This window comes from Mercenaria mercenaria, chromosome 10 (assembly GCF_021730395.1).
Source record: "Mercenaria mercenaria strain notata chromosome 10, MADL_Memer_1, whole genome shotgun sequence".
Taxonomy (NCBI): domain Eukaryota; kingdom Metazoa; phylum Mollusca; class Bivalvia; order Venerida; family Veneridae; genus Mercenaria; species Mercenaria mercenaria.
Genome location: NC_069370.1, coordinates 20,397,723 through 20,417,303, shown reverse-complemented (window position 1 = coordinate 20,417,303; position 19,581 = coordinate 20,397,723). Strand labels below are relative to the sequence as shown.

At 35.6% G+C, this 19,581-nt stretch overlaps 1 protein-coding gene across 3 annotated transcripts in view; it reads left to right on the top strand.

The window, feature by feature from the left end:
- LOC123559700 (heat shock 70 kDa protein 12B-like) overlaps positions 1-19,581 on the top strand; it is an 88,992-nt gene that overhangs the window by 25,597 nt on the left and 43,814 nt on the right. For 2 of the 3 annotated variants that reach the window (XM_053552442.1, XM_053552440.1), the window contains exon 3: positions 11,566-11,787. In XM_053552442.1, coding sequence (XP_053408417.1) covers positions 11,566-11,787 — 222 coding nt within the window. Of the gene's footprint in view, positions 1-10,860; positions 10,895-11,565; positions 11,788-19,581 lie in introns of all 3 variants that reach the window. The other variant, XM_053552441.1, reaches the window with a different exon arrangement.

Here is a 19,581-nt window from a genome sequence, read left to right as displayed (position 1 = left end):
AACAAACGCAGCCAACCGAAACTAGTACGAATTTATTCTGCCCATTGTTAAATTCATGGTTTGGCCATGCTTGAATATAGTCGAACATAAGAAGAAGTCGCTACACGTTTTATCGTCCCATGTTCGACAATACTGCGTTTCGTTTGACTAATGCAGCACAATCCTTACGATGGGGCAGCCAAAACGATAACATGATAACGTGCGACCTCACATTGCACGTGTCACCAGGAACTTTTTACAGACGAGCAAAATTGATGTTTTGCATTGGCCGGCATGCTCACTTGACTGCAATCCGATTGAACACGTCTGAGATTACCTTGGACTGCGGTTACGTCAGCGTCAACCGCAGTCTGCCAACGTCAAGGGACTGATAGCCTCGCTGCACCAGAGTGGGCCAGAATACCACGATATTTGCTACGTAATGGTGCGGGTCCATGGGGCGAGTCTTGCTGCTAACGTTACCAATAGAGATGTTCACATGTGCTACTTACTGTCTCAGTGAAATTCCTCTGAGCAGTCTATTAAAATTCAAGATTTGGAGAATTATGCAACCATGACATGCTGCTTAGTTAACATCAATATTCTATTAAATCATCAGATTTGCGAATAGAATTGTTCTTTTATAATTTTGAATCATGGCTAACAAAATATTGTACAATGAGTTTGAATGAGGCGCTTCTTTTTCTCATCATTGTAATTGTGGTTCTACCGATTTGTTCTTGAGCATTGAAGCCACCAAAACAGTAGCCAGTGATTGTATTAATTTTTTTCTGTTGCTTATTATGATATATTTAATGCATAGACGCTGGTAGGAATACAAACATATTCTACTACACATGTATATTTTGCTTTTCTTGCAACATATGATATAATTGTTACATTATAGATGTTTGCATTTGTAAGGATCGTGCTGAACCTCTGTTAGACCGACAAGTAAGCTATGACTGAGATCGCGTTATATCCAAACGGAATTTTCATTAAAAAATGACTGTTATAACTGTCGTCATTATCAAGTGGGAAACGTTGCAGTGAATTCGTAAATTATATGTTTACCCCGTTTGTTTTATACTTCATTCAAATATGTAATTCAATGGATAGATGGATTTTTAAAATTTCTGTAAAATGTAAAAGAAGTGGTCATTGGATTGATTTTCTTTTTATTTTTCTTGTTTTGTATATTTAATTTTCGCATGTTATTCCAGTTTCGTATTTCTGTCATGTGAACTCTTTCTTTAATTGATATCCAATATCATAAATTTTTACGATGTTCCTTCAGACATTGTGTCAATTGAATTCTTATCTATAAACCTATTACTAAATGACGGGAATATTTCCAGGTCATTTTACCTGTTAGTCCGAGTAGTTAGGAAGTAAACTGACACGAAACTCCATGTATGACGATATCAATGAATTTGAAAATCCTTGAAGGGGTATATAATATACAGAGCGACCACAAGATGGAAGGCTCAAACATTTGATCTTGAGTTGTGACCTTGACCTTGAGCTAACATGGCTGACTCATGAGTTCTGCACATCGGCTTGATGGGGTGATCATTTGACCCATGAAAATGCTTGAAGGGGTTTAGGATTTCTGCACATCGTCTTGATTAGGTAATCATTTGACACATGTTTCATGAAAATCCTTCAAGAGGTTTAAGAGATGCAGAGCGGACACAATACGTTACGGACGAACGGAAGGACGGACGAGACCATTCCTATTATCCCCTACCGCTCGTTGCAAGGGATTAACAAACAATCAACTGTATATGAAAAATAGACGAGTACAACACTGCTTTGCGATTCGCTATTGTAATACGGATTATATCTGTCTAAGTAAGATATAAGCCTTAAACGATCCAATATGTAAAATACAGTCCAGTATTTTACATATTGGATGCTTTTCGTCTTACATTCTTTAAAGATACGGCCTTAGTTGCTTAGTAAAACATACACTTTTATTACTTCTTAAATTATTTACATTTAGTAAATTTACTTGCAACTGTGAAAAGAAATTTATTTAAACTCTACGATCATGGTAAAGTACAATTAAGGAAATGCTATGTATATAAACTTTTGATAACGCTCTTTTCTTCTCTAACTTATATGCCTATGATTCATCAATTTAAAATATTTTCTCTTTTTGACCACCTTTTACACGAAATATTTGCGTTGGCGGAGAATGACCACGTCAAACGTGACATTTCTTCCATAATGTTCTTAGTTAAAAGACAAAGAGATAGATCTTTAACCGCATACAGTTAGGTGACATTGTATTGCTGTGCAACACTCAAGTACCTTGTTTATCTTGCTCCTACAGGGGGAACGATTGATATCACAGTTCATGAAGTTCAAAGTCAATATACCTTAAGAGAAGTCAGAGCTGTAAATGGAGGTGACTGGGGAGGAACCATGGTTGATAAAGCGTTTAAAAACTTTCTCATTGACATAGTTGGTGAAAATGTGTTTAATAATTTTAAACATTCAGAAACGATCGATTGGCTTCATCTTAGTCGAGACTTTGAATTGAAAAAACAAGCAACTGGAACACAATCAGAGGGAAACGTAATCGTGCATTTCCGGTGTCGCTTATTTGATCTATTTTAGACGGAAAAAGAGAGAAAAATGAGTGTTAAAGATGCAATAGTAGCTTCAAAATATGGTAAAACAGTAGACTGACTGAAAAGAGACAAGTTAAAAATATCACATTCTAAAGCTATTTGAGGACTCAATACAACAGATAGTTATGCATGTACAAAAACTGATGAGCGACGAAAGAATGGCAGGCATCAAAGCCATACTCATGGTGGGTGGATACTGAAAGTCTCCTTTATTGCAACGTGCAATCAAATCAGCACTTCCAGGAATCCATGAAGTGATTCCACTTCCAGGAATCCATGAAGTGATTCCACAAGAAGCGTTAACTGCTGTGTTGAGGGGAGCCTTGATTTTCGGCCACAATCCCGCGACAGTAACCGAGAGGGTACTTAAGTATATATGGTGTAAATGTGGAAAAACCATTTGTGGAGGGAAAACATCAGGAAAGCAAACACGTGAAGACTGATGCAGGTGACTTATGTGTCGGCTTTTTTGACAAACTGATTGGAAAAGATCTGAGAGTGATGCCAGGTGAAACACAAGTTAAAAGATATTTTTACACTGCTAACAAGAAACAAATTGGTATGCGTTTTGATATTTTCATTTCTGAAGAACAAACTTCTACATATGTAGATGGCAAAGGATGTACTAAAATCGGAACAATCCGAATAAAATTTGAAGAACCAGATGATTTACCCAGACATAAAGTCAGTTTAACAATGTTACTTGGTGGCACAGAAATTATAATGGAATTAGAGGAAGTAAAGACGGGAAACAAAATAATAAATACAACTGAGTTTTGGGGCTGAATGACAATCAGTGACAATTTGCATAAAACTCATGTTATTTTTGAATGACGCATAGGTTTCAATATGTTAATAACATAACATTATATACTGATGTTTCGGTTGTATTCTCCTTTTTACAGCTCGTATTAGAAATTATAAAAAGTTATAACTGAGTACTTTAAAAACCTGTCTGAATAGTTTTTTAATACGTTTTGTTTTGTTCATGCTTTATACTAGTATACACTTTAAATCTTTGTAAAGATAATCAAAATCTTAAGGACTTTTAAATTTTAGTTTGCAAAGGCATTTACTGTCATAAGTATTTGAATATTAGTACCAGATATGCCAATGAAAACTACATCTAAGTTATTTTAAATAAAATATAATTTTTGAAATGGAAATTATGTAAAAAATAGATAGTAAGTTGTAAATGAAAGAAACAAAATATGGCATTTTATTTTAAATGTCTGAATGCGGATAATTTGAATAGAATAGTAACATTATTAATTAGAATTATAATTAAAATATTGTTTCATATAATCTTAGATTAAGGACTGAATTATGTAGGATCTGTATTTATGTAAATTGATACTTTAGTTGCTTTTTGATTTTAACAAATTTTACCAATTTTATCGGAATTGGGAAGATAACAAGATCTCACCAAAACTATCCGAGACAAATTATAAACGTATATTTTCAATATTATTTGTGGGTAAGTTAATGTAAAAATATTCACACTTCCTTAGAAAAGTTTAATTGGAAAATGAGTTGATAAAACTGCGTATGCCAAGACAAGACAGAAGTTGGGGGAATTTTTTAAATGTGAAAATCTAACTAAATACTTGGCAATATTTGTAGTATTTGTTATTAACAATAATGCCAAAAAAGTTATTTATTTTCACTAGCCAGACCGACCTTATTCTTTACCGCCGACACTAAAGTTTTTACATTATAACAGGAGCCTCTGCTTACTTCGAATCTTTTGCCTACCCACATTTCCCTCCTGTGGGGTTTGTACCCAGCTCAATTTATCATTCAGCTGACTTGTGGAGGGTCTGTGCAAGGTGCCCGTCCATGCCTGAAATAATGCCCGGAGAGAAATCCACTACTACAGAACGAAGTATTTTTGTTACGCAATTGTTTGGCTCTGATTTCGTCTTTTCCGAATAAATATGGCCTATGTCTTTTTAATGTCACCATTTCGATAACTTTTGTTTCAATAAATATAATATATGTAGTATTGGGCAGTCGGACAAAACTGCCAAATAGACTGTCAACTGAATCTCGGTGTCTATTATTTGTAAAGAACTTTCAAAGGACATTAAACTTAACATACTAAATAAAGGTGGTACGATTACGGTCTTAACAAATATTCAATAAATTATTACAATTTAATAGTTTTTATACGCCCGAAGGGACGTATTATGTTATGACGCTGGTGTCCGTCTGTCTGTCTGTCCGTCTGTCCGTTAGCAATTTTGTGTCCGCTCTGTAATTCTTGAACCCCTTGAAGGATTTCAAGGAAACTTTACACAAATGTTCACCACACCGAGACGATGTGCAGAGCGCATGTTTTGGATGTCTCACTTCAAGGTCAAGGTCACACTTAGGAGTCAAAGGTCATATCAGTTTGTTTCGTGTCCACTCTGTAACTCTTGAACCCCTTGAAGGATTTCAAAGAAACTTGACACAAATGTTCACCACACCAAGACGACATGCAAAGCGCATGTTCCGGATGACTTGCTTCAAGGTCAAGGTCACACTTAGGGGTCAAAAGTCATATAAGTTTGTTTCGTGTCCGCTCTGTAACTCTTGAACTGCTAGAAGGATTTCAAAGAAACTTGGCAGAAATGTTCACCACATTGTAACGATGTGTTATACGCCCGAAGGGACGTATTATGTTATGACGCTGGTGTCCGTCTGTCCGTTAGCAATTTTGTGTCAGCTCTGTAACTCTTGAACTGCTAGAAGGATTTGAAAGAAACTTGGCAGAAATATTCACCACATTGTAACGATGTGCAGAGTGCATGCTCCGGATGACTCGCTTCAAGGTCAAGGTCACACTTAAGGGTCAAAGGTCATATATGACTTTGCTTTGTGTATATTACTCTGCATTGCAGTGCTCTTGTTTTTATTTGGCAGATCTCTTTTTTGTACTTACAATAAATTTCTTTTTGAATTACTTCCCTTTTATGTTACTATAAATAGCTTATTTTGAAACTTTTTTATTATTGGCCGTAGGGAAAAACCGAGACCACTTTTCTGTTTTACAACATGGATGGTACCTCTAATTTTAAGGTGTATTTTTACATACCTGTACATGATAAAGATTTTTTTGTAGACTTTGAATATTTTTTTTGTGGACTTAGATTTGTTTTTTGAAGTTTTCCTTTTGTTGTTCTAGTCCTTTGGGGCTACAACAGTCAAGTTCTTAAAATTTTGCTCCCATCCTATGATGTAAGCCTTCGGGCGTATATTGCCCCGCTTGGCGGCGCTCTTGTTTGTAAATATTTCGTTTCTAAAATGCAAGTATATTTACAACAGAGTGACTCGTATCTTTCATGTTACTATAAATACAAAATAAAAAATACAAGAAACGTTTCTTATAATTTCCTGTAGTTCCTGTTTGAAATAACCATTACTGTTAGATATAAGCGGCCTAGCGAAGAACCTGCGAGTGTGTGTGGTATGTAGGGGAGAGGGTTTCCATCTTCCAGCGGGTTGGGATTGCGATGTCTCCCCTTGAAAATGTTGAAAATTAGTCGACATGAGATGTATATTTCAGCGTTAATATATTCTTTTTTGCAAATCTATACTACATATTACAAAGATGATCATTTAAAAATCATAATTTATCACACCGTTCAATTTTACTGGCAGAAATCGTGACATTTTTTTAACGCACAAACTACAGGCAAGCACCGGTAACTCGAGGATAAATAACTTGAGAACTCCGGATATTAATTTAAAAGGTCCCAACTATTTTTCGTATAGATTTCTATATATCTTGGAAATGTGTACCTCAATAGCTCGATCGCTCTAACACGATACTTCGCCAATATTCATTAACGTTTTTAACAACAACTCAACTTTCAATTCCAAGTTTTTTCATCAAATTACTTCAGTACAAAGATACATAGCAAAAAGAATTATGCTACTTGAATGTTTAGATACTTACAACGTTGAGCTGAAGAAATCTTAACTCAAGAACACACTGGAGGGTTTCGTACTTTAGACACAAGTTTAGATCAACAGTAACAGAAGATAAAATGTTTCAATATATTTGGGTCATTGAAACATTGAGTCACAATATACAACGAGATCCACTGTATAATTTATCAGACGCGCATCGACAAAGGGCATTAGGGTACAACTACTTCACATGTGACCAAAGCGCGCATGTCTTCTGCATCCGCATTTTGACACGTTTTTTTATATATAAATGCGTCTACCCACATATTGTGCCTGAGAATAATTATAGGTTATTAGCTTTGTATCGGGAAATATGCACGAGTTCTTCAGCGGAAATATTGCGCGACTTTAGGAGCGCAATATTCTTCCGCTGAAGAACGAGTGCATATTTCCCGATGCAAAGATAATAACCTTTTTTATTACATATGCATGTTCACGTATAAATATAATGTAAATATCATAAATTTGTTCAATAGCCTGAATAGGATTGACAATACTGAACTAAATAGAAAACAATAGTGCAACAACACGCACTGAATTACGTCACACACCCGATATGAAATTCAGGCGTCAGTGTATGGAAAAATATTGACGTTTCCGGTACCAGTGTAACTTAACGGGGAATAGAAACGAGTATGTAATAATCATTGTTATCAGATCTTTCTCATACGAAACTAAGCATTAAACAATACCTAATTTTGGTAAATGCAAACCAAAACTATGTAAATAGACAGAGAGATAGAATTTATTGCTGTAAAATAAACAATACGAGTATATCATAAAACGAATACAAATTCAATGTCAACATAATAAAGTGCAATTGTAGATGCTATATTATCAATACATGTACCAAGGATAACACAAAAAAAGAGCTTGCGTTGGTTTTGGTATTACGGAATCCGGATACGGATATTATAGGCTGATGGATTAAATTCCACCTCGATATTAACGTTAAGATTGACATATAAATCTCAACCCTGTTTATACGCCCGTTTTGGAAAACACTTAAACCGGCTCAAGTTATACATAGAGCTAAAATGTCAAAATTAACCATCATATTTCGTGCCCGGAGCATGACTAAATAATCATGCAAGGTATTGACTTCAAACTTTGCACTTAGGTAAGTGGAGATAAAACGATGCGCATAGCACATGAATTGGCTCTGTAGGTTAAATGTCAAGGCCACAAATTGAGCTCAAAGGTCATATTTCGTGTCGGGATCATATCTTATTAACAATTCAAGGTATTGACTTCAGATTTGAGATATGGATAGGTTGCAATGAGACGATGTACAGAGTGCTTGAACCAACCCTGGTGGTAGGTCAAAGGTCAAAGTTACAGCAAGGTCAAATCTGTCAGTCATATTTTGTGTCCAGAACATAATTTAAAAAGTGTGGAATTGAAACTTGAACTTTAGGCAAAAGATGATGAGAGGATGTGCTGACTGCAACGATCTACATTCCCTACTCACTTCCATTCCCCCATAAGCCCCTAAAAATTAATTTAGTTTCTTAATCTTTAGTATCCCGTCACAAACACCGCACACACACGCACGCGCACGCACGCACGCACCCTGCTCCCTCTCCCGAACTACTACCAATCACCCACCCCCACCACCATCCCCTCCCCAAAAAGAAATGAAAAGAATATTATCTAGTTTCTTGCCCTTTTCTATCCTGTCACTGCAATAATCTACGTCACCCCCACTGGTATTACCCAACGCCCTATCCCCGCCACACCCCAACACCTCCAACCTTCCCCCTAAATTGTTTGTTTTCATTTAGTTTGTTTCTTTACCTTCAGTATCCTGTCAACACACACACATATCTGCTTCATCCTCCACCGCCATCAAAAATGTATTTTCAGATATCTTTGAAATTTTGGGTTTGCTTTATATTCTGCTTCCTTCATCCTCTGATATAACCCTTCGGGCTTATATTGCCCCGCTTGGCTATATTGCCCCGCTTGGCGGAGCTCTTGTCTTAATATAGACCTGGATAACTCGAGAATTTTATTCTCCCCGTCAAGTCATTTGAAACTTAAGTAGCAGAGCTAGGGGATGATCTTTTTCGTGAAAATGTATTTCCGACATGATCAAATTGAGTAAACCAAGGTTCGATGGTCATAGTTTAATATAGGTATGTTTTAACTCGAGGACTGTAGAAAACGAGTACACCCCTGCCCACCCTACAACCCAAAATTTATTTAAGATATTCTTAAGGTTTGTATTTACTTTTTGTTTTCATTATCTTTTCTCTTCGCAGTATACTTTATTAACGCTCCCCACCGAAATACTTTAATAAATTCTATAGAATTATTTTATTTTCACTTTATGTGTTTGAAACGAATTTTCGCATTTTTCCCTTTTCAAATCATTCCATGAACAGTCTTAGTAGCAGCATCTCCAAATTGTCTGGAAAAAGGGTACCCGTCTGAAAATTTGAGTTAAAGACTGCTTTTTATATATACTCTTCCATAAACTTACAAACAAACTACCTCTTATCTTCGGCGACCTCGGTGTTTTTCATTCTAAAACGAAACTAGTTGTAAATGGTTATAAATCTTCCTCGTGTGATTCACGTACAAACAAGTTGGAGAAATATATTACGAGATGCTGAGTAACTTTCTAGCTTTTAACCGACTGTAACACACCGATAAAGAAGAAAGTAAAAACAACAAACGTGTTTTTGCGTAAAGGTACCAATAACATGTTTTATGGCTAATTAATAAATTGTATTTTCAAACGATAGACTGCGTTTACATGTCATAACACGAACATTCCTTGCAAATTTCTTTTTAATTTTACACCTAATATTCAAACTTAAAACTTAATCGGCCCACTCACTTAGCTCAGTAGAGAGAGCGCACATCTACGGATCGCGGGGTCGTGAGTACGAGCCCTGGACGAGGCGTATGTTCTCCTCGACGATTTGATAAAAGGCATTGTGTCTGAAATCATTCTTTCTTTATCTCTGATTCATGTGGGGAAGTTGGCAGTTACTTGCGGAGAACATGTATGTACTGGTACAGAATCCAGAAACACTGGTTAGGTTAACTGCCCGCCGTTATATAGGCAGTGTAACTAAAAATACAAACTTCAAGTAGGAACCATCTATTTAGATATATGTGTAGTTAACTGCACCAAAGTACGTAGACTGAAAAAAATATTAAAATATCATTTTCTGAAAAAGAATTATATGAGCTGAATAAAATGATCCCGGGTAAAATATTTGGGAAAAAATGGAGATAACTCCGCTAAGACTTTATTGTGGGCTTAGGTGGCTATTGACCTAGAACCTCATGCAAACTATGCACTTTTTACCTCTAGGAAAAAGCATGCATAATTGCCACATAGATTAGCAATCTGAATAGAAAACTATGTAAAGATCAAATAGGTTAATGCCCTGGAGAAAGCATGACATTTTCTGTGGTGAACTTTGTCAACAGACAATATTTTTAAAAAGTGAAAATCCACAGAATTTCGCAAGTAAAAATATGTTGAAATACTACTGCTGGAAAGAGAACAATCTCTACTACCCATATATACGAGTCAAAGTATGGGAAAATATCTAGAAATAGTAGAAACTCAAAGAAATCAATTTCAGGACTGTTAGAGGCATGACTGTGTTATCATGCATAATATTTAACATAGATAGGTTACTTTTCCTTTACACCGATATTACATCGACATGATTAGGATTAACAAACGGTATTCACTCAAGAATTTCACTATATAAACAGACTGCTTTTCTTGTGTAAAGAAGGCTTATGGTAAGTCCCTACGGTACATAACTGAAATACTGTTGAAAAACGGCGTTGAACTAGAAACAAACAAATAAAACATAAACGTTGTATCGAATTATATTAAAAAGTATAAAGGAAAATAATAACTGATAATTTATTAATTAGATTAGTAAACAATATACATGTGCATGAGATTAGGTGTAAATTGCAACTTTTGCATAAGGTATCGTGTGCAAAACATTTAGCACCTAAGACACTATTTTCTATATTTCAGCGCTTGATTGTCGCGGCTATAGGTTTTGGAACAACATATTCAGGCTGGGCATTTTCATTTGGAACTGATTATGAAAAAGATCCTACCAAAGCCGACGTTAAACATTGGCATTCCGGTACAGGAAATCTAGTAACAGTCAAGACACCTACTTGTTTGCTGGTAAACCCAGATGGAAAAACTTTTCAAGCGTTTTGTTATGATGCAGAAAATCAATACTTTGAATTGGCCGAAAAAAATGAGCACAAGAATTACTATAATTTTTAGAAGGTTCAAAGTGCTACTTTTCGGCGCACTTGGGAAGGTAATATTAATGATACGTGCATAAATTAACATATATTAATACTTATGAAAAATGTAGCTCGGTACAGATTGTTGTCCACACTTCTTTAGATATACAATGTAGACCTAAGTTGCGTCCGTCCACCTGCCATCTATCAATCGATTCTTATTTTATCTGGCTCGTGGCTGTAAGGCCATTGGCACTTCTAGATTTGTCACGTATCCTCTCTATAATAACCCCTATACCCACCAATGGATTTTAGAACTATTTGTGATGTTTCTTATTTCGAAGTAATATTTACAGGTTCTGTTCCTAATTCTGTTATTCATCAACGTATTCTGTGGACGGATGTTATTCCATAAAGAAAACAAGAACGAAGCACCTGTGAAAAGTTAAGATTTTTTAGGCAAAAAACAAACAGCTAAGCCCACGTTTTGACTGTGCTGTGCAAGATATTCGGATAATCATGTGTATAATCATATACTTTGTCTATGCATCACACAACCTTGATAAAAGTACACATCTTATTATACCGAACTATAAACCACTACCTATGCTTATCAATATGTCTATCAATAATCATTCTTCCTTTTAACATTCCCCTTTATTATAGTTTGGCATTTTGTATCCTTCTACAGTTACATGTATAAAAATATCTGGTTTGCTTCATTTTTTTCAAAACTCTGTCAAAGCATCTTACGAAAGAAACCAAAGTCGCAGATGAAATGGGAAAGGAACTTCCGGCTATAGATGTATTTGCAATGTCTATCAAGTTTATGGTCGACGATATGAAGGTTGTTGTCAATCAGCGCCTGACTGGGATGATAATGAAGACAGACATCCACTGGGTGCTCACAGTGCCAGCAATATGGTCTGATCTTGCAAAACAGTTTATGAGACAGGCTGCAGTAAAGGTATTCTCCGTATTTGACGAATATCTTTCTATTACCTCATCAAAAACTTGCTTATCTTTTGTGAAAACTATAGTAGTTCATTCAACAAGAGCTTGCTGAACAAACATTCTTATCATCGCATTCAATAGATGTGTGCATACATTATTCAGGAAATTCAATAAATGACGTTGTTTAAATGGAAGTAGTAACTTTTCCAGATGATTAACGAGCGCTGCAGCGCTTTCTTAATGTAAATAAGTGTGCTACTTCAAGCACGAAGAAAATGTTGGCGAAGCGGCGAAAAGTATTTGTAAACCAGTCAAATAAGTTTGGTCTCATTCTGATGCGCCAATACTAGGAAAATGGTTAGGCTAACTGCCCGCCTATAAATGACTGAAATACCGTTGAAAAACGTCGTTAAAACCAAAACAAACAAACAAACTATAACATTAAGTCAAATGCCAGTCATTGTAATATGATTGAACACGACATAACAATATAATATCTTATACTTTTGTGTTTTAAATGATAATAAAATTGTAATAATCACTTTTATTTAATCCAGGCTGATATAACTACAGAAAGACTGACAATAGTCCTTGAACCAGAAACTGTCTCGTTATACTGTCGACACCTTCCTGTAAATACAACTGTTACTGATGGTAGTTTGACGATATCCGAATTCCCGACTGGATCAAAGTACATGGTTCTCGATGCTGGAGGTAAAGCAATGTTATTAATTTCATACATAAGGCCATAGTTGCTCTGCTCAGCTAAACTCTGGAACTTTGCATTTAATTCCATTTGATAAAGTGCATGTCAATGACATAACGGCTATTTACAAGAACCACAACGCTGCCTTCCTTACGTTTTGAATTATTTCCCTTTTTCAAGTACTCATAACACTTTTGTCCGGATCATAACTCCAAAGCTATTAAACGCATATTGTCAAAAACTTCACACGATAACAGAGGCTATCATAGCATAAGGAAATCTGAACTGTAAAATAAATGATCCTACAACGTCTTAAACCGTGTCACAATGACAGAGAACAATGAGAGGAAGTGCAGTGTACAAGAACCATAACTCTAGTGATTTTATTTCTTGTATTATCTTTATTTAGAAATGCACTTGAAACTTTGCAAAGGAATTCATTAGGACAGTTAAGCAACTGCAGTTGTTATAACATATTGCATACATATTGAACGCAACATTTTTTATAACGCTCCTCCCTTTGGTAACTGATATGCTTACAATTTAGTTTTCAAAACAAAGTCTTTTTGACCATCTTTATACGATTTACTTACTTTGGCGAGGAGATAGGGATGTCCGACATAGTTTTTGTTTCAGGGACCCATATTGTTTTAGAGCACATAGAGATATGTCTTTAACTTTAGACCGATAGGGGACGTTAATTTGCTGTTGCTGTTTTACCTTGTTTATCTAATTTCTACAGGGGGAACGATTGATATCACGGTCCATGAAGTTCAAAGTCAATACACTTTAAGAGAAGTTAGAGCAGCAAATGGAGGTGACTGGGGAGGAACCATGGTAGATAAAGCGTTTGAAAACTTTCTCATTGACCTAGTTGGCGAGACTTTGTTTGATACTTTCAAACATTCGGAAACGGAAGACTGGCTTCATCTTAGTCGAGACTTTGAATTAAAAAAACGTAATTATGCATTTCCCGGTGTCGCTTGTTGATTTATTTGAGACGGAAAAGGAGAGAAAAATGAATATCAAAGATGCGATAGTAGCTTCAAAATATGGCAAAACAGTAGAGCTGAAAAGAGACAAGTTGAAAATATCACATTCTACAGTAGAAAAGTTATTTGAAGACTCAATACAACAGACAGTTAAGCATGTACAAAAACTGATGAGCGATGAAAGAATGGCAGACGTCAGAGCCATACTCATGGCTGGTGGATATTCGGAGTCTCCTTTATTGAGACGTGCAATCAAATCAGCACTTCCAGGAATCCATATTGTGCTTCCACAAGAGGCGTCATCTGCTGTGTTAAGGGGAGCCTTGATTTTTGGCCACAATCCTTTGACAATAACCGAGAGGATACTTAGGTATACATATGGTATAGGTATGAGCCTGCCAATTGTAAATGGTAAACATTCAGAGAGCAAACGCATAAAGACTGATGCAGGTGACCGCTGTGACGACATTTTTTATAAATTGATAGAAAAGGGGTTGAGCGTGACGCCAGCTGAAACACAAGTAAAACAAGATTGTTCAACTGTCGACAAGAAACAAACTGGTATTTATTTTGATATTTTCATTTCTGAAGAGAAAAATCCTGCATATGTAGATGACAAAGGATGCTTCAAAATAGGAACAATGCAAATACAATTTGAAGAACCAGACGATTTACCCGGACGTAAAGTCAGTCTAACAATGTCACTAGGTGGCTCAGAAATCATTGTAGAATTAGAGGATGAAAAAACTGGAAACAAAGTAATAAGTATAGCGGAATTTTGGGGCTGAATGACACACAGTGTCAATTTGTATAAAAATGCATGCTATTTTTGAATGGCATGTAGTTGTCAATATGTTCATAACATAATTAAATTTTATTCTATATGTACTTTTTTAATATATTGATATTTCAAATGTATTGATTCGCCCCTTTTACAGCTCTCATTAGAAAGTGATTATAAGTTAAGCATTCAAAAACATATCCTAATAAATAGGCGTAACCAGAATGTCTCTGAGGAAGTGCGAGTACGAGTCGTGAAACGACGAGTGTGGGTAGGTGCGGGAGGGGGTGCAGGTTGGGGTATGAGGGGCCTCCCCCAGAAAATTTTTAAATCAAGGAGTCATTTCATGTGATTTGGCGTGTATTTGAAAGCTGTCTGATGGGTAGATATGTGACTCATTTTCGCTGTTTTTTTTCTTTGAATAGATCTAGTACATAAAGTCTTTTAAGTTCAGTTAATTTATTTGTAGTCAGTAAGTTAAGATAATGATACTAATACAAAATTAGGCCTAATATCAAGAAAGACACACTGTTGTTTTTTTTTAAATATTTGCATAGAATAAGGCCATTGTTGTTTATGAAACAAAGTTTACATTGTACCATTTATTAGAAAATAAATGTGAACTTAAACTGTCATTTTTTTATATATTTGATTCCACTATTGTGAAAAGGTATATAGCTATACATAATCATTTTCGCATAAAGTAATGCTCTGGACTTTCTAAAAGTCATAGTCTATGATACAAAGAATAATTACATGTACAAAATGTATATGTACACAGATGAGAATATTTAGCAAGTAATTCCTAGTTCACATTTGACCTACGATGCGTCTGCGGAGCCCGTAGACTGCTTGTGTTCTCCTTTCCGTGCAGAAGTCGACAGTGCGATTTTCGTACGGATTCACGGGCTCCACAGCCTCTACGATTTTGTTAAGTGAAAAATTATGCAAATTAGAAAAATCGAAAGCATGTAGCTCGTAGACGTGTCGCAGATGGCATTGCACAATCCCTGCACGGGCATCTTTAGGAGGCATTTCGCTGATCGTGCAGCCAATGTACTTTTTCGTGGACATGTTGCCTATAAGAAATGGTACGGAGATTGTAGACATATGGGACCTTCGCACGGCCCTCGAACAGCTGCGGATATTAAGCAATCATCGCGCAGCATCCATTTAGCGGCAGCATCATTACCGCAAACACTTTTTCAGATGGTTATAAATATTGGCTATCTCCAACATGCTTTCATTCTTTTTCTTGTATACCAGACGGGGATTTCCGGTAATTCTACCGGTGCTGGAAAAATCCATCTTACACTCCAGTGTGTAAGATGACTCTCGTGGTGTAAATGACGTATGACGAGCTACATATATGTAAAAGATTTTTGTAGTAATTTATATTTTATTTTAAAATACGGAATAAAAATGCAATACCTTGATAGTTCCTCTTTGTTCCTTATAGTATATTTCTCGATTCAAAAAACGTTATTTTATCAAAAATTCATAACGTTACGCTGCAACTGTTAAAACAAAACCGGAACTAAACATTGTTATTTGTCTTTGAAACGTCATGACGTCTTTCCTATTTACGGACGTTGGTTTCCCACGCTTTGTTTAAATACGCTGCTATGAGAAATAGTTCTAAACAGAAAGCCATTCAATTGATTTTATGTCTATTATATTTCTTGAAATTGGTATGCATGAAAAAGATTCTGTCACTGGTCATAGGTGCAGACGGAAATATCCGGCTCTCGGGTAACTGTTTAGGTGGTAACTCGGCTGGAGCCTCGATACCGCCTAAACAGTTACCCTCGAGGCCGGATATTCCAATCTGCACCTACAAACAGCCTGACAGAGGCACAGGAAGAGGACGGTGTGCGTGAAGCCCTTGCTGCTGAGACGGGCCACCCTGGTACACTGCGACACCCTGATGCAGGCAGGAGTTGATGCGGGAATCCCATGGGGACTTCTAAGCTTTCCTCAGAATCGAGACAACCATGTTTCTGGAGATGGTAGACAGACTGACCCCCAGAATTTATAAGCACCTAAACTGCCGTCCAGACTTGTACCGTCGCCGTTATCTTCTCCGCGCAGCCACTGATGCACAGAAGAAGCAGTACGGGCGTCGTATGATTTCGTTGGGAAGCTTGCGGAGACAGCACAGTAACTGCACTTAAATTGCACGATTTCCGTATAATCTCCGCTCAGCGTCCATACGGATTTCACCCGGCCTTCCCAGACAGCCTGTACAAGAAATAGCACGACGCTCGTATATAATGTGAACACATACGCCGTAGCCCGCTGCCATCTACAATGCCCTAATATCCGCAAGGAATTATCGCACGGCGCCCGTATCAAATGTGAATTAGGCATCAGCTATAGAAAGAAAAGAAAACGCTTATCGATCAATCTAATCTAAATTCACGAAAGCGCAGGAAAATCTATGTCTGTGAATGGAAATATCGTCATTGCGTTTAAAGAAAGCACAACAAATTAAATTTTCTGGTTTTAGCAGCTGTAGCGTGACACTGTATTTTTCTTACAATATAGAGGATATCTGTTTGTTTTGAGTGAATATGGAATATATCTCACTGAGAATGTGAAATTTTTTTCACTTCGAGGTGAGATATATTCCATATTCACGAAAAACAAACAAATTTTCTTTTTATTTTATGCTCAATTACGTTGAAATTTGCATTTTGCAACTATTTTTAATCTCAGCGCGGGAAACAGACGCGCGTAAACAGACATGACGTCAGATGTGCTGTGACGTTATTAAGACGCATACAACATAAAGTTCCATTTTATTTTATTTTTTTGCTGCATAACGTTATGAAATTCTCGTTAAGTAAAATGATTTGAATCGAGAAATAAACTATAAAGAACAAAGTGTGACTACAATTTTCATCCTGTTTGAAGCAAATGATTTAAAATTCATACACAATGTAATGAGGGGGTGGAGCTATATCTCTCACAGTGTGAAAATATAGATTTTATATTTTCACAGTGTGAGTGATGAAATATGAAAATAATCTTAATTAGAGTCAGTTTGAATATTCGCCTATTTCTGGATACAGAGCAGAAAATATGATAGTTATGTAATGAGATTGTATTCACGATTGAAAATAACAGTATACGAAAGGAATGTATTTTAAAAGTTCACAGTTGGGAGCTTAGAATGAAACTGGTGGAATTTCGTGAAAGAGACCACAGCCCATCGAGTTCGTTCTCGTTGTTTTGTGTCAGTTAATAGGGAACGCGTCTTATTTTGTTACTGAGTGTTGTAGCATTTCAAGCTAAGTATATAGATCTATTTTGAAACATCAAACATTTAACAAGTAGTTAAATGCCAGTCAATATATCAATGAACTCGATATAGAGGATATTTGTTTGTTTCAGTGTAAGATCGAAATATATTTCACCGAGTGAACACTATAATTAGATATTTTTACGAGTGGCGCAGCCACGAGTGAAAATGTAAATTATAATGTTCACGAGTGAAATATATTTCGATCTTACATCGAGACAAAGACATTTTCTTTTTATTTTATGTATTTTCAATGGTTTGCCATTTCACCCACACAGCGTCACGTGCATCGAATCAGGACGTCATAATTTATGGTGTATAACTGTCAAATAGTTCTTAGTTTTTAGACTTCTTTTAGATTCCGTAATAATGAAACTTATGACTTAATGATCCTTTAAATATTTATGTACATCTATATCTTTACTGAAGTATATTTTGCATGGAATTTTCTATTATTCATAATTCATATTATTTTGCATTCAAGTGTAGTTCCGTATCAGTGAAAAATAAAAATGATATTTTCACTGTTCAAACAGTGAAAATATCAATTTTATTTCACTGATAAATTTCAGTATTTCCTTGAAAAGCATAAAATAAAAAGGTTTCTTAGGTTTGTTTTTCAAATAATAACAAAATTGTAATAGCCTGAAATCCCGAAAATAAGCCGCGGCTTATTTTAATTTTTCGTAAGGATTTGGTGGCTTATTTTCGAGACCGGCTTAGTTTTGAGTCCGGCGAACTTTTGAGTACATAAATCCGGTTTAAAACCCGGCGTATTTTCGAGTACCAAAATACCGCAGATACGGATGTCATATTGTTTACGTTTTTAGTAAAAACATCGACATCTATCAATAATTATACTTCTTACATACCTGATTTGTTACAATTTCTTAATGACAGTAATCCGAGGCTAACAGATAATTACCCATTAAAAATTTTGTCTAGCCTAACAAACAAATCGAGGGGTTAAAGCCAGAACGGTATAAGTCCATTTTTCAAATAGTGGAGAAAAACGCAAAAGAAGGTTTTAGACACATAAAACTTTTTACTGAATCAGAATATTTAGGTAAGATTTGGTTATATTATAGTCAATAATGTTGTTACAATGTATGAAGAATATAAAAGGACTACTCATAAATTAAATTGGTTTATAGTTAAAATTGTACTTAACTCAATCTGGCATACAACAAAATGGAAAATAATTCGAGGGTTCAAATGTGTTAAGTGCACTTAGTTCTCTAAAAAATTGCAATAATGCTGGTTTTATTCGATGCCATACTGTCACAAGTGCACTTATAACAAAACTATTAAATCTTATGACATGATTTACAAAGACTAAGGAAATATGTGCACTTAGTACAAACAGAAATGTTGAGTAAAATGTGTATAAAATTACAAAATATGTTTAAAATTGTATAACAATTACACTACACAAAATTTCAACAATCCATTCTAGATATTAGTAAAAGAACGTTTTCCCATCTTTTTCTATATAGTACCTCTTAAAACAAAACAACTCTTGTACTTATAATAACTATTCAATATCAGACTCATCACTTACTTTTAACATGTCTGGTTCTGATAGGCAGTTTCTGGCTGCTTTTTCAGAATGAATATTATTGAAATACTGATGGAATTCTGAAGATGTTGTTCCATCAGAACAAAGCTAAAGAAGTTCTTTCTTTTTTGTATAATGGAAAGTTTTGCATTGTGGATCGGCAGTAAATCAGATTTTATAGAAGCTTTTTTCTTGATTTTAGTTTTATACATTGGAAATGTAGGTCATCGAAACTGTATTAAACATATTCATTTGCAGGTTTACCTTCTTTAAATTTTAACTTTTTAGTTGTTTTTTTCCACTTTTCTGTCCCTTTTTATCCAAGCTTTTTTTTTTTTGGACTTCATACTTTGCAATGCTCTTTATGGAAAGAAATTCTCACTGGTAAATGTGCTACAACACAAGGATTTTTTGTTTTTGCCATTCTCACAATTCTATCCAACTGACAGGGTATGAATACAGTAAC